The 11910-nt window shown below is 35.8% G+C and overlaps 6 protein-coding genes across 6 annotated transcripts; 3 read left to right on the plus strand and 3 right to left on the minus strand.

The window, feature by feature from the left end:
• The first annotated feature begins 1046 nt into the window (after window positions 1-1046).
• B0P05DRAFT_555535 (CRAL-TRIO domain-containing protein) lies at window positions 1047-2569 on the plus strand. The gene is made up of 3 exons (XM_051579805.1): window positions 1047-1623; window positions 1667-1826; window positions 1901-2569. Exons 1-3 carry the CDS (start codon window positions 1052-1054, stop codon window positions 2480-2482), a joined length of 1314 nt encoding a protein of 437 aa, XP_051431556.1. The 5' UTR covers window positions 1047-1051; the 3' UTR covers window positions 2483-2569.
• B0P05DRAFT_555537 (glycoside hydrolase superfamily) lies at window positions 2570-4155 on the minus strand. The gene is made up of 7 exons (XM_051579806.1): window positions 4107-4155; window positions 3782-4048; window positions 3680-3731; window positions 3510-3631; window positions 3424-3463; window positions 3187-3376; window positions 2570-3144 (listed from the first exon to the last, which is right to left on the minus strand). Exons 2-7 carry the CDS (start codon window positions 3996-3998, stop codon window positions 2578-2580), a joined length of 1188 nt encoding a protein of 395 aa, XP_051431557.1. The 5' UTR covers window positions 3999-4048; window positions 4107-4155; the 3' UTR covers window positions 2570-2577.
• A 53-nt stretch (window positions 4156-4208) lies between these two features.
• Window positions 4209-5530, minus strand: B0P05DRAFT_555538 (uncharacterized protein). The gene is made up of 6 exons (XM_051579807.1): window positions 5252-5530; window positions 5026-5206; window positions 4907-4973; window positions 4687-4866; window positions 4520-4637; window positions 4209-4468 (listed from the first exon to the last, which is right to left on the minus strand). The coding sequence occupies exons 1-6, from the start codon at window positions 5268-5270 to the stop codon at window positions 4326-4328; spliced, it is 708 nt and encodes a 235-aa protein (XP_051431558.1). The 5' UTR covers window positions 5271-5530; the 3' UTR covers window positions 4209-4325.
• A 106-nt stretch (window positions 5531-5636) lies between these two features.
• B0P05DRAFT_590284 (RNA polymerase II transcription factor B subunit 2) lies at window positions 5637-7522 on the minus strand (the record flags this gene model as incomplete). The annotated part of the gene is made up of 11 exons (XM_051582796.1): window positions 5637-5691; window positions 5743-5863; window positions 5913-6039; window positions 6085-6215; window positions 6260-6446; window positions 6496-6579; window positions 6642-6819; window positions 6862-7053; window positions 7098-7214; window positions 7261-7365; window positions 7413-7522. The coding sequence occupies 11 exons, from the start codon at window positions 7520-7522 to the stop codon at window positions 5637-5639; spliced, it is 1407 nt and encodes a 468-aa protein (XP_051431559.1).
• Window positions 7523-10482: 2960 nt separating this feature from the next.
• Window positions 10483-11202, plus strand: B0P05DRAFT_555547 (uncharacterized protein). Its single transcript, XM_051579808.1, has 2 exons — window positions 10483-10743; window positions 10811-11202. The coding sequence occupies exons 1-2, from the start codon at window positions 10601-10603 to the stop codon at window positions 10890-10892; spliced, it is 225 nt and encodes a 74-aa protein (XP_051431560.1). The 5' UTR covers window positions 10483-10600; the 3' UTR covers window positions 10893-11202.
• Window positions 11203-11398: 196 nt separating this feature from the next.
• B0P05DRAFT_555548 (uncharacterized protein) lies at window positions 11399-11632 on the plus strand. Its single transcript, XM_051579809.1, has one exon. The coding sequence runs from the start codon at window positions 11409-11411 to the stop codon at window positions 11571-11573; it is 165 nt and encodes a 54-aa protein (XP_051431561.1). The 5' UTR covers window positions 11399-11408; the 3' UTR covers window positions 11574-11632.
• The last annotated feature ends 278 nt before the right edge of the window (window positions 11633-11910 follow it).

The raw sequence follows: 11910 nt of genomic DNA on the forward strand, positions 1-11910 counted from the left end.
AGGATTATGCCATCAGACCATAACATTGACACTTCATATTTTTGATTTTTATGTTCTCCTATTTGAGTATCCGCTAAACTACACAATGACGAAATAATTACTTGTACGATTTATGTCATTTTCTCTAGAGAATCTTTGTCTTTAGTGTATAAACTTTAATACTTCTTAATGTCTTATTATCAACATAATTCTATTTATCATATACACTGCTTTTGGATTTATTTACCTCCTTTGGCAAATGCTGGCAAATCTAGACTGTAAAGCTCTGGAATAGTACTTGATCATGCTATTCATTTGGCAGTCTATTGCTTCTCTGTAACCAAATAGTAGCAATTTTCAGAGAGATAGAGAGAAAAAGAGAAAGGATGTGTTGCTTTTATCAACACTGTGATCAGAATAAAAGCCTGAAGCTGAAAGAAGCAAGTTTTTGGCCAAGTTCAGGTGTACAAGTACCTTGAGTAATTAAAACAATGGTCTTGATTGAAATATGGAAGCATTCTTTATCTAAAATCAAAGTGATAAACATATATACCATTCAAAAATCTGTTGTTCCAGAGATATTTTGTAGTGAAGACTTTTGTCCAAGCCAGAAAGTATCATGAATAAACGCTGACCGTCTCAATATAACACAGGGAAACCTACTTTACATTTATCAGTGAATCGCATCTATGACAATGAAGATAGCCTACCAATGAAGAAGAGGGCTTTGGTACGCGTATTTTTTTTTGTATTAAGTGATTACTTTATTTATGGTGCGCGTAAACTTTAGTCTACTTTGGCTATATATTATTTAAACAACCGATTCAAGACGAATTGAGCAGATTGCATTTAAAGTTAAGGTTTTTAGCATTTAACTTGTCATCAAAATTAAAGAGAAAAAGGAAATGGCTCTATGTTTCCCATGAATGACTTTCTGATGCTATTCCCACATAAAAAAGAGTTCAATGTATTGACACTATCCTACACCAAATTGAGTGGCTTTGTACTACACACGTTTTCTTTAAAGACAGAAAAGAAATGAAAGACTTGTTTTTCCCCTTTTTCCATTATTATGTCTTACACAACACCTTTATCTGGTCATGTTGGCCATTTATCTGTCAAGGAAACAGACTTATTGAAACAATTATGGGCTCGTCTGTTTGAGTTATTTAAGCAACAAGGTACAGAATATAAGCCTAAACAAGAACAAGAACAACCCATTCAAACAAAGAAGAGTTGGTTTGGTAAAAAGGAAACATCCAGGGAAACCAAGGAATTGTTTATTGGTACAACCACAGATCCCTCATGGCTCAGTTTGCCTCTTGAAAAGGCCTTGCCTTTGATCCCTGGTGTGGATCTTCGTGGCACGTTTTGGAATATGGTCGCTACCGATAATCCAGATGCTGTTCTTTTGCGTTTCTTACGCGCTCGTAAATGGGACCTAGAGGCTGCTTATAACATGTTGGCCAACACCTTAAGATGGCGATTGGTGATGCGTATTGATGATATTGTGGCTCTGGGTGAAAGTGGTATGCGTGATGAACTTAATCGACTCAAGCCCGAATTGGGTGATTGTTTTGTAACTCAACTGAATTCCGGTAAAGCTTATCTTGGTGGACCTGATAAAGCCGGCCGTGGTATTTGGTAAGTGAACTGAAGTGAAAATGGTCTCCTAATAGGTGTTTAGTTTCATCAATGTCAACTCGCATCATAAAGACGATCAACCTCTTGAAGTGATCAAACTGTTGACAATGTACATTATGGAAACATCACGTGTCGTCGTGCACCAACCTATTGAATCAGCTTGTATTGTCTTCAACATGGACGGATTTACACTTAAAAACATGGTACATTGCTTAAAAAAAAAGCGAGAGAGAGAGGGGGGGGAGTATGTGTCACTATGGACTGATAAAAAAAATAGGATTTTGATTTTGTGAAATTCTTGGTCACTTGTTTCGAAGCCTATTATCCCGAAACGCTTGGCTCATGTTTGATTCACAAAGCACCTTGGGTTTTCTCTACTGTTTGGAACTTGATCACGCCTCTTTTGGATCCTGTTGTGGCCAGCAAGATTCATTTCACAAAGGATTGCGATGAATTAACAAACTATGTGAGTTTGGCTGCTTTGCCCGGTAACATTTCTGGTGACAAAGAGAAAAAGACATTGGATGAATCTGTCAAGGTGGGGCCTGTTGCTCCCGGATCTTTAGCCAAGCCTACTACACCTGCTTATCAAGAATATCAAGCCATGATTCAGAAATACGAAACCGAGACAGCTGCATGGGCCAAGACAACTACATCGGAGGAAGAGAGCAAGGATTATAGTGCTCGTCATGAAGTTGCTAGACAATATCGTGTTGCCCGTTTCAAGGCTGAATTAGATATTCGTGGTCCTACTAGCTACCAAGCCAAGGGATTAGTGACTATCAACCCTGAAGGTCGCATTATCCTTAACTATGGTAGCGAAGGATTTATTCCCTTAGATATTACTGAAACTGTTTAAGATCTCTTTCTCTCTCTCTCTTTTGGAAAAGGAATGTACAGTTTTCATACCCTCTTCTACTTTTATTAATATAAAATATACTTAATATGTTACAATCAATGACGAACACTTTGAAGTGATCTGAGCAATGTATGACTTGAGTCATCCATTTCCAGAGACCAGATCATGGCACCACCTAGTTTCTGACTTTTGACATAATTTACTTTCGCTTGAAGTGATTTCACGTTATCAAAGGTTAAAAATTTCTTATCATTGGCATGGAAAGCATAAGGTGTGACGGATCTGCTGTCCCAGTATGTCTTCCATCCATCCTTGTTACTTTGAATACCATTAGCATGGATTGATCTCCATTGATAACCACCAGTATAACTCTTGGCAGCACCAGGACAAGGATCAGCAGCATATTCGTCGTATTTATCACCCTTGATGGCGTTGTTGTTTGCCAATTTGACATAAAGACCAGCAGCATGCACTTTGGATTGTGTCTTAAGTACAGTACCATAGAATGGTACACCTAATGTTAATTTAGTTTTGGGAATACCAGCGTTATACCAAGCGGTGATGGCTTGGGTTACACTGGTTTCATAATACCGAGCACTAGCAGGTTTGAGAGGTGCATTAGGACCTGCTTGTACCATCCAACTACCACTGATATCATAAGCCTATCCAACATGAGTTATCTTCAAAATCATTGTTTGACCTACCATGACATAGAAAGTATCGACAGTCTTGGACCAGTCTTGATCGAGTTTCTTGATCGAATGTCCCTTTTCATCATTGAAGGGTCGAGTAGTGACAGCAAGTGTGATTATTTTATGGATCTTGGGATATTTAGCATCAAGTTCTTTACGTAAATGTTTAATAAACAAGAGATAATTAGCAGTATCTTTTTGTCTCTGTTACAGTTGTTAGTCAAACGTCTTTATGTATCTTTCTCTCACCTTTGATTACAAGACATGCCATTAGGATCATTTGGATATTCTGTTTTGTATGAGTAAATTCATAGTGATACTTTGTCTTCACTTACCCCAGTCAAGATTGACACCATCAAGATTATATTCAGCGACTAGTTTGACGATATTATTGACAAATGTCTTACGTTTAGCTTCAGTCTTGACCAAAGAACTTAGGTATCTAGATCCACTCCATCTAATTCAAGATGGTAAGTCTATGTGTCACCTTGTTTAATAAACTCACCCCCCTACACTGATACTCACACCCACATGATGTTGATGTGCTGTCTTTGTAACTTGAATTGAAATAAGTAAACTCGTATTTTTTTGACATTAATGTCCTTACATGATTTCAATGAACTACTGGTGATTTCTTTCAAATTGCCATGTACATCAGGTTCAGCAAATGCATAGACGACATGATCCATTAGACTCCAATTGATGGATTTAGGTATTTCCCAATCAACGACATAAGACACTAATCGATGTTTTCCATATGTTTTTTTGGTTGTAGAGGCACAGACAAGTGAAAAAAAGATCAACAATAACAAATAAAGACGCATTGCGATGTAAAATGACAAAGAAAGGGGGAAAAAAAGAAAAAGTAAGACAGGTCCGTATTTATAGCCTGTGTAAGGAAATTAATTTCTTTAATATATTGGCAACATCAGAAATAAATTGAGCATAAACATTAGGTAATGCACTAAAGAGCAAAAGGAGAAGGAGAAGAAGAAGAAAAAACAGTGCCAATGGCTTGAACAATATCTTCATTTCGTCGATTGAATATCATACTAAAATAACTAAAGTATTTCTCTTTATTCACAAGATATCCATTCAAATTGAATGAGGTTTGATGCTTCTTTGTCTCTAACAATAAACCAAATACATTGTTAGTCTGCTGATCTCCGCTTGAACGGCAAATGCTTTCTGTCTTTGGCTTGGTTCTTCTTACGGCGTTTCTCAAGAATACGATCCACGCTTTTAGCACCCAATTTCTCGTATCTATCCATGAGGTCCAATTTGCGTTTTTCAGCTAGATTAAATTTGATTAATATAAAAATTATAGACGGTGTTACCAACTTACATCGCTTAAGGAAATAAGGCGTCTTGCCTTGTTTGACCAATTCTGCTTCCTGCTTCTTTCTTTCACGCAACAAGGCTTGTTTTCTTTTCTTTTCTTGTTCTTGTTTTTCTTTCGAAACCTAAGTGACATGCTTCAGTTTTAAACATACATCTATATGTTGTATATACCATTTTAGTCAGCAATGCCTTTAGTTTTTCTTGCTCTTCAGGATCCTTTTCTTTCTTTAAACGTTGTTTTAACATGTCCATTTCTGATTTTTTATAATCATTCAAGAAACCATAGGATTTTTCAAATAAATCCTGATTTAATTGACCTGATAATTTATCAAAACGAGGATCACGTCGTTTCTATCCATGTCAGCCAAGATGTTTGCTATCTAAATCTTACCTCTGCTTGGATTGGCACTACTTCTCTAAAGCGACCCACAGCACGCTTTGATGATATTTCCATAGGTCTATATGATTACGTTTGTGTCAATTTAACGCTACAGGCAAGCTATGTCTTACCTATGCTTATTTTCACGCTTCATTTCTTCTTTTGATAATTTAGATTTAGGTTTCTTTATTTTACTAGCTGCACCCTTCAGATCTTGAAGAATTTGAGCTTTGGATATCTTTTTCTTTTCATGGTTAGGCTCCATTTTGCCCTTGATTTCAGTCAACTGTTCAAATGAGACATGAGCAAGATCTATAGCATGTCAGATCGTGTTCAATTACAAAATGTGTGTTGTACCTCGTTTGATTTTTGCCATTTGAGCTGCTTTGTCTTCTTCTTCATCTTCGAGTTCTGATTCCTCGAGATCCTCTTGTTCTGATGCATCAAGATCTTCTTCGGATGGATCTTCCTAAAATAAATGAATAATGGTTGTTTTTTTTTAAAGAAAAAAGACTTGATCAACTTTACTTGTTCTTCTTGACTATCATAGTCGTAGCCATAGTCTTCTTCTTCCGATTCAGACTCGATAGGTTGCTTCTTTCTAATGGACATAATAATAATAATAAAAAAAAAGAAAAAAAAAGAAAAAGCCACTCTTTTTTATTCCGCATAGAAATCATTTTATGCACAATGCTAAAAAAAAAAGGACTGTGTGTATTCAACAAGTCCAACTTTATTTACATTATGCTGCTTTTTGCAATCTTCGCTTGACAAAGCTCTTTACACTCTCATGACCACTAGAAAAGAATTGAGTCAGTTTCTATGATTGATAGACAAACTAAAATTACCTTTCAGAGATTGTCATCTTGCGCTTAGAAGGATTAGACCATAACAATACACCTAAATCCTTTGCATATTTCTCAGCCGCATCAAAATCAGCTTGAACATTGAATTCATGGTAAAGATAGGCTATTAGAATATCAGTATACACAGCACAATGAAATGCATAGTACTTTACATGCAGTAGGCTTCAATCTGTTCCTCTCCATTTCCCATAAACGGATTTGATCTATAACCGTAAGAGGCAAAATAGGTACCTTTTTTCTCATTTGGGGATGGGCATGCGACTGCATATAATAAATGATCTAGTACAAATGTTAACTAGACTATGGTTTTACCTTCTATCTCACCTGTTCTGCAGTAATGCCTTTCATAAGAGCATTTCGAATACTATCTCTTGTGATTACACCTGTTACCATGTTCCTGAATCGAGACTGCAATTGAACAAACAAGTTCAAGACAGCAATTTGAAGCGGTGAATCTATAGCGATGTGAGTACAATAAAGTGTACCTCTATCCTATTACCAGTGTAAGCATAAATCTTGTAATTAGTTTCCAAGATAATGAATCCTTGATCTGCTTGTTCAGCATCATTGGTAGCTGCAGTTTTGATAGGATCATTTGTATTGACAATGGTTGTACCAGCAAGTGCAGCATTGCCCGAAGTTAACGTGGTGGCTAATCGCGTAGGATAGTATCTTTTGGACACTTTCTATAGAAACATAGAGATCAGACAACTTTTAGTTTGCTTTAGACATTACCTTTCTTTGGTACACAATGCCATAATCACGTAAATCTTCCAACATTTGAAGTTGCGTTTGTGTCAAGGTCTCAACAGAATAGTTCTATAGGATCTGCCCTCAATTGTAAATTCTTGCCTAATTTTTTGTTTACTGCATTGCATTACCTCTCCTAACTCCAATGATCCAAGTTGAAACAGAAAGTTAAGGACTTCAACCAGATCCATTTGAAGTACTTCAGCCATGTCCAAGTATTGCAACAAAAATGCCCATACTTGTGTATTGACATCCTGAAGTAAGAACTGAAAGCCTTTGTTAGTAATCTGTAGCTGGCCTGTCTCTGAGCTAAGGACATGTGAGTCAAATAGTCTATGTTTGATAGCATACCTTGTCTGCATCAGTTTACTTCGTTCCAGTAGATTCAAGACACCTCGACTAGGTTTCTTTGTAAGTGAAGTGCCTACCATGTAGTGAAGAATAGCTTCCCATTGTGTAGTAGCATAATTGTCCAAAAAATGGACATCGACTGCATGCTTATCAGGAGAAGCATAAGGTAAGCCAAATGATTGTTGTGTGCCACTAGGTTACATGAGTATTCAATACATAATGAAAGCTTTATTTACCCTCCTGTCAAAGCATTTTGAAATTCTTGTCGAAAAGTGTTGTTCATGATTAATACTTGATCCTTTTGTTCAAGGATACGAAGTCTTGAGAGCTTTAGAAGGGATTCAGTCAACTTTCTAACAAAGTCATGAGTCATACGTAGTAGGATGCCGTAGCACTTACCTTTGACCTTCTTTGTTGACCCATGTATGTATATCCACAACGGGCATGGGCATCTCCATATACAACAAAGACATGACAATCTGTCTTCCTAGACTTGGTAACAATCTATCATCGTGTCAATAAGAAAGCAAGGACAACATGGTAAATTATACCTAAAGATAGCTAGACACGTAGCAGGCTTTTCAAATAGCCGCATAAACGTAATGGTAGGTAGAGTCTCAAGATACTCATAGATGTTGGTCTTGAAATTATCCACAGACATTGTTTTATGCTTTTGGTACGGAAAGAAGAGACAGCTTCTGTCTATAAAATCTTTTTAACGCGTTTAGCGGAGATTAGATTCGCTTGAGCAGAGGGTCACATCCATTTCTGGATATTGCAGTATTTACTATATATACTTGATCGTTATGCTTATTAAACAAAGCTCTCGCATCCGCCAATTTTCTAGTTATTGAACTAGTTAGTCTTGGTGAGTTCTTGAGCAATATGTTGTTCCCGCATCCACAGCTTGACACACACACTCAGAAGACGACCAAAAGAGAGAAACAGAAACCGTTAGTATATGTTGTTGGAAAAAATAGTAAATAACCCGGCCATTTCTCACATGGTATAAAAACATGATCCATCAATTTTTACATTCACTTACACAGCTTGAAGTTTAATTGTTTCTACGTTGGCTTGTAGAAAATATTGTGTCGTGTCAACTAACAATCGGTGGGCCAATGTATTTGTAAGCCTAATTAGTTTATACCATATATCAGTTTTACTACGCTCGGCCCTCATATACATTTGTGTAGGCTTATTTTAAAGAAAAGAATTTCTTCTAGTATATATAGCTGACTCTATGGGTAGCAACTCTTGGTGAATGACTGGATGGTATGGCTATATGAGTGCTATGTGGTATTTTTTTAGTAAGAGATGATGTTGATCATGATATCCTTTCTCTAACAATCTATACAAGAGTGTTAAAGGTATTCAAGTGTGTGGTTTATTAGTATGAGGGGTAATATCTAAATGAATTATGTGCAAACAATTCATGTTATGCTATAGCTATACTTGTACTCCTGCTCTTATTTAATAGTCAGGTCTATTTTCTCTTGCTGAATGCTGTCTTCAAAGTTGAGTTGCTGGTATGCATTGTATATATTTCTTTTCTGTTGCTCTCTTTTTTTATCGCCTTTCAATAATGTTTGGATACAATAGTATATGATTGGATTCATGTAACCAATCATAGAAGCGTATACAATATATTATGTAATGCATTAATATATAGGAACAACCAATCTCTAGTCTTCAAATTGGTTGCTTTACTTCTAATACTGTCCCTTTTACTGCCGACGTGCGGCCTCAGTGATTACATAATACTGATTCTAGTTGGACAAGTTCCTCTGAAATTGAGTTGATCTCATTGTTGATACGTTTGGTTTTCTTGTCAATTGTTACCTAGACATCAATATAGAAAAAAATATAAATATTAACTCAACCGCACTCTAATCAAGTGGCACCAATTTCCTGCAAAAGTATGCTGCTCTTAGCACTAAAGAGTACACCATGCCTTTTTTGTATGTTTCGTGCCTTTTGAAGACAAAACGCTTTGACTAAAAAAAAAACATAGTAATAGCACTTTTTTATTTTGAGTACCTCTTGAACTGCGTTTTGATTAAAAACAAGAAATTGTCTAAAATAATGCCCTAAATCCAAAAATGCAAGAAAAACGCGTTGTTTATCAAGCCCTTTGATGATCAAACGCGTAAAATAGTCTATGTTGTTTCGTACGCGTGGAGAATATCTTTCATAAGACTCTTTTGGATTTAACACTTGGAATATGTCTAGTAATATAAACTATTTTTTTTTTCATAATTCTATAGAAATAATTGCTTGTGCTAAAGGTGGATTTTTATTTTTGATACAAAATTGTAAGGGTATCATAAGGCATGATAGGCCCAGTTTTTTTTTTATGCTTTAATACTTCAAGTATGTCTGTTAATAACCACTGATGCTAAAAATCATATTTCGTAAATTCCTTGTAACTCGATTCGTTTAAAAGGCTGTTTTTTTTTCACTGAAAAACCTAGCATTATTTCCAACATAGTAGAAAACACATACGCACACCAGCTGGAACAGAGTGTAACTTGAATATGGTCATGTGTATATGCAAACAAGAGCTTTTCGTGGAAGAACTGCCTCACAAAGGTAAGAGAAGCTGTACTAAAGGGTTCAAGACAAATGTTTTTGAGTAAAATCCAAATTGACCCCAATATGCTGACGAGAAAAAAAACATGTCTGCTTTACTAATGATCTCAAGCGAGGATATTCTTGTTTGCTAAACGGAACATTTCGACACGAGTATGAGCAATCAGGCATAATGAGCTTATTTAGGTGGTCCTACACAAGAAGAAAGACGAAGCAAAACGACTCGGTATGTTGGCGAGTAAATTGTAGAAGAAGAGTCATGACGCCAAGTACTGAATGAGCGGGAAACTCAAGTATATCGCTGGATGTAAATCGTCTACGAAAATCATATCCTTCCAGTTGTAAATGAGAGATAAGGCGTATCTAATAGAAATACAGCTCTAATATTCCTTTTCTTCCTGTTTGGTTACTGATTGTTGTCAGCAATAGATGAACTAGGTACACGTTCCAGTAAGCATTGATGAATAAGTTTATAGTACTACTTGCGATTGAACATACAAATTAGCATCCGTCTTGGAGAACCATTGCTCTCTACAATTGCAACATTTTGCTGCTCATCCACTTTAACATGCCCATGGCAAATTGCTTGCATATCCTATATCATACTTTGGGATAGTAAATGCGTTACAGGGTGTCACTGTGTTCTCTTATTATATTCATTGTCGTTCTCTTAAGAGAAAGCCATGACTTTAAAAGTTTAAAAGAAAGTATGACTCTTGCAATACTTTGCTTTACCCTTTGCGATAGATAAAGAAAGTAATTTCTATATCTAACTACATAAAATATCAAAATAAACCCCATTCATGAGATTGAAACAGAAAGATCCGTTCTAAACAACAAAAGATATTCATCAAGAGTGTTCTTTTATACAGGCATCATTTATGACTGAATGAGTCGTAAATAGATCAAGACACAAAGGTATGTTTGAAGTCGACTCCATGTAAAGAGAGATAAGCTTTTCGCAGCATAAAACATTGCTAAGGAGGAGATCCGCACTCTTTTTTTTTTTTTTTTTTTTTTTATTTTTCATCCGAAATTTTATCTTGTATAAGTTGTTATCGTCTTGTCAAATGATATCATACCAAAAAATCAACAAGGAACGGATTTCATGCCACGTAATCAGGGTCCTATTTCGGGATAAACTAAAATGGCTTCTATCTTTTTGAGAAGAGAGAATAATTCCTTTTCGATAAACTTGTTTTTTTTTTGTACCATCATTTCCCGTATTCCAAGCTTTTTCCAAAAAGATTATATAATCGTGCTTTATGAAGCATCATTCAGTCTAATATTCTTGTCATACAACAATGAGTAAAACGATGCTTAATGGAGAATTTTCGCAAAAAAAAAAATTACCTACTTCCATTACCACCCGCTCGGGAAAGCGAAAAAAAGGAGATCCGCAACGTGCAAACAATGACGATGAACGACATGTCGCATAAGTAAACAAAGGCGTCCTATAGACTGAAAGCACCTCATTTCTTATTGGACAAATTCATTTTTTTGTTTTTTTTTTAAATTTCCGAGTGAGGGATGTGGATACGGAAAATTAATAGAAAAACCCTGTAAAACTTTGAATTTTTGGACAGCTCGATGTATTGACTTTTTCCTCGGTAATGTAAACAGAAAGGAGACAATAAGGAATTTTTTTTCGATTTTGTAATGGCTAGTACAGAAACAGTAGTTTTTTTGTTTATAGACTCACTTGATTCTCTATGGTTCTTTATTTTATTGTGTGAAGGAAGTTCAAGGTAAACTTTGAGAAAAGGAGGGGAACACAAACAAAAACTACAAATGTGGGGTAAACGGTATGATTGGTATACATCGGAACACACGGAGTTTCAATCTTAAAATGGAATGTCCGCTTAAAGCAAAGAAATAAAGCAAAGTTAAAGCTGGTAAACGATCATTATGCAATAACCAGAAAAAATGATCAAACATTCGATCGAGTCATTCTGATGCTTTTCATTCTAATTCTTTCTTGTCATAGACAATCTGACAAGCGAGAACAGACTAGTTTAAGCTATTCTGTGTGGACCAACATTGATTTTGGATTTAAGCTGACAAGCAAAGCAACATTATCAACTGGGTGCCATTCAATTGTGGCCCTGGGAAATGTTTGACATTCCCAGATTTTAGATTCCCGAGGGCCACATCGAGAGAAAAAAAAAGCTAGAATAAATCTTTAAGCGTATAAATAAATAAAAAAAGGTGCACCTTTTCTCTTTTTCTTTTCTCCTTTTTCTTTCTAATTTCTAGGGGGGTTGTTATTTTAAGAGATTGTTTTATGAAAGAGCGAATATGAATATTCAAAAATTGACATCTACAAAATCATACAATAATAATAATAGTCAGACAAACACTAACAATCAACTGGACAGTGCTTATTCATCGGGATCATTACCTTATTCTTCTAATTCATTAAACATCTCAACTTACTCAAAAACAAGTTCTACCACT

The sequence above is a fragment of the Gilbertella persicaria genome (genome assembly GCF_025201335.1).
Source record: "Gilbertella persicaria strain CBS 190.32 chromosome Unknown B0P05scaffold_43, whole genome shotgun sequence".
Classification (NCBI taxonomy): Eukaryota; Fungi; Mucoromycota; class Mucoromycetes; order Mucorales; family Choanephoraceae; genus Gilbertella; species Gilbertella persicaria.

Excerpts from the sequence above, each read along its gene's own strand:
- B0P05DRAFT_555547 (XM_051579808.1), top strand. The coding sequence starts at position 10,601 with ATGGCTTCTATCTTTTTGAGAAGAGAGAATAATTCCTTTTCGATAAAC. Across the intron at positions 10,744-10,810 it reads GCATCATTCAGTCTAATATT|TTCCATTACCACCCGCTCGG; the intron begins CTTGTCATACAA and ends AAAATTACCTAC.
- B0P05DRAFT_555548 (XM_051579809.1), top strand. The coding sequence starts at position 11,409 with ATGCTTTTCATTCTAATTCTTTCTTGTCATAGACAATCTGACAAGCGA.
- B0P05DRAFT_555537 (XM_051579806.1), bottom strand. The coding sequence starts at position 3,998 with ATGCGTCTTTATTTGTTATTGTTGATCTTTTTTTCACTTGTCTGTGCC. Across the intron at positions 3,632-3,679 it reads GTGAGTATCAGTGTAGGGGG|ATGGAGTGGATCTAGATACC; the intron begins GTGAGTTTATTA and ends ATCTTGAATTAG. Across the intron at positions 3,145-3,186 it reads TCGATACTTTCTATGTCATG|GCTTATGATATCAGTGGTAG; the intron begins GTAGGTCAAACA and ends CATGTTGGATAG.
- B0P05DRAFT_555535 (XM_051579805.1), top strand. The coding sequence starts at position 1,052 with ATGTCTTACACAACACCTTTATCTGGTCATGTTGGCCATTTATCTGTC. Across the intron at positions 1,624-1,666 it reads AAAGCCGGCCGTGGTATTTG|TTTCATCAATGTCAACTCGC; the intron begins GTAAGTGAACTG and ends ATAGGTGTTTAG. Across the intron at positions 1,827-1,900 it reads GATTTACACTTAAAAACATG|GATTTTGATTTTGTGAAATT; the intron begins GTACATTGCTTA and ends TAAAAAAAATAG.
- B0P05DRAFT_555538 (XM_051579807.1), bottom strand. Across the intron at positions 4,867-4,906 it reads TAGTGCCAATCCAAGCAGAG|AAACGACGTGATCCTCGTTT; the intron begins GTAAGATTTAGA and ends TGACATGGATAG. Across the intron at positions 4,469-4,519 it reads GCCTTATTTCCTTAAGCGAT|CTGAAAAACGCAAATTGGAC; the intron begins GTAAGTTGGTAA and ends AATTTAATCTAG.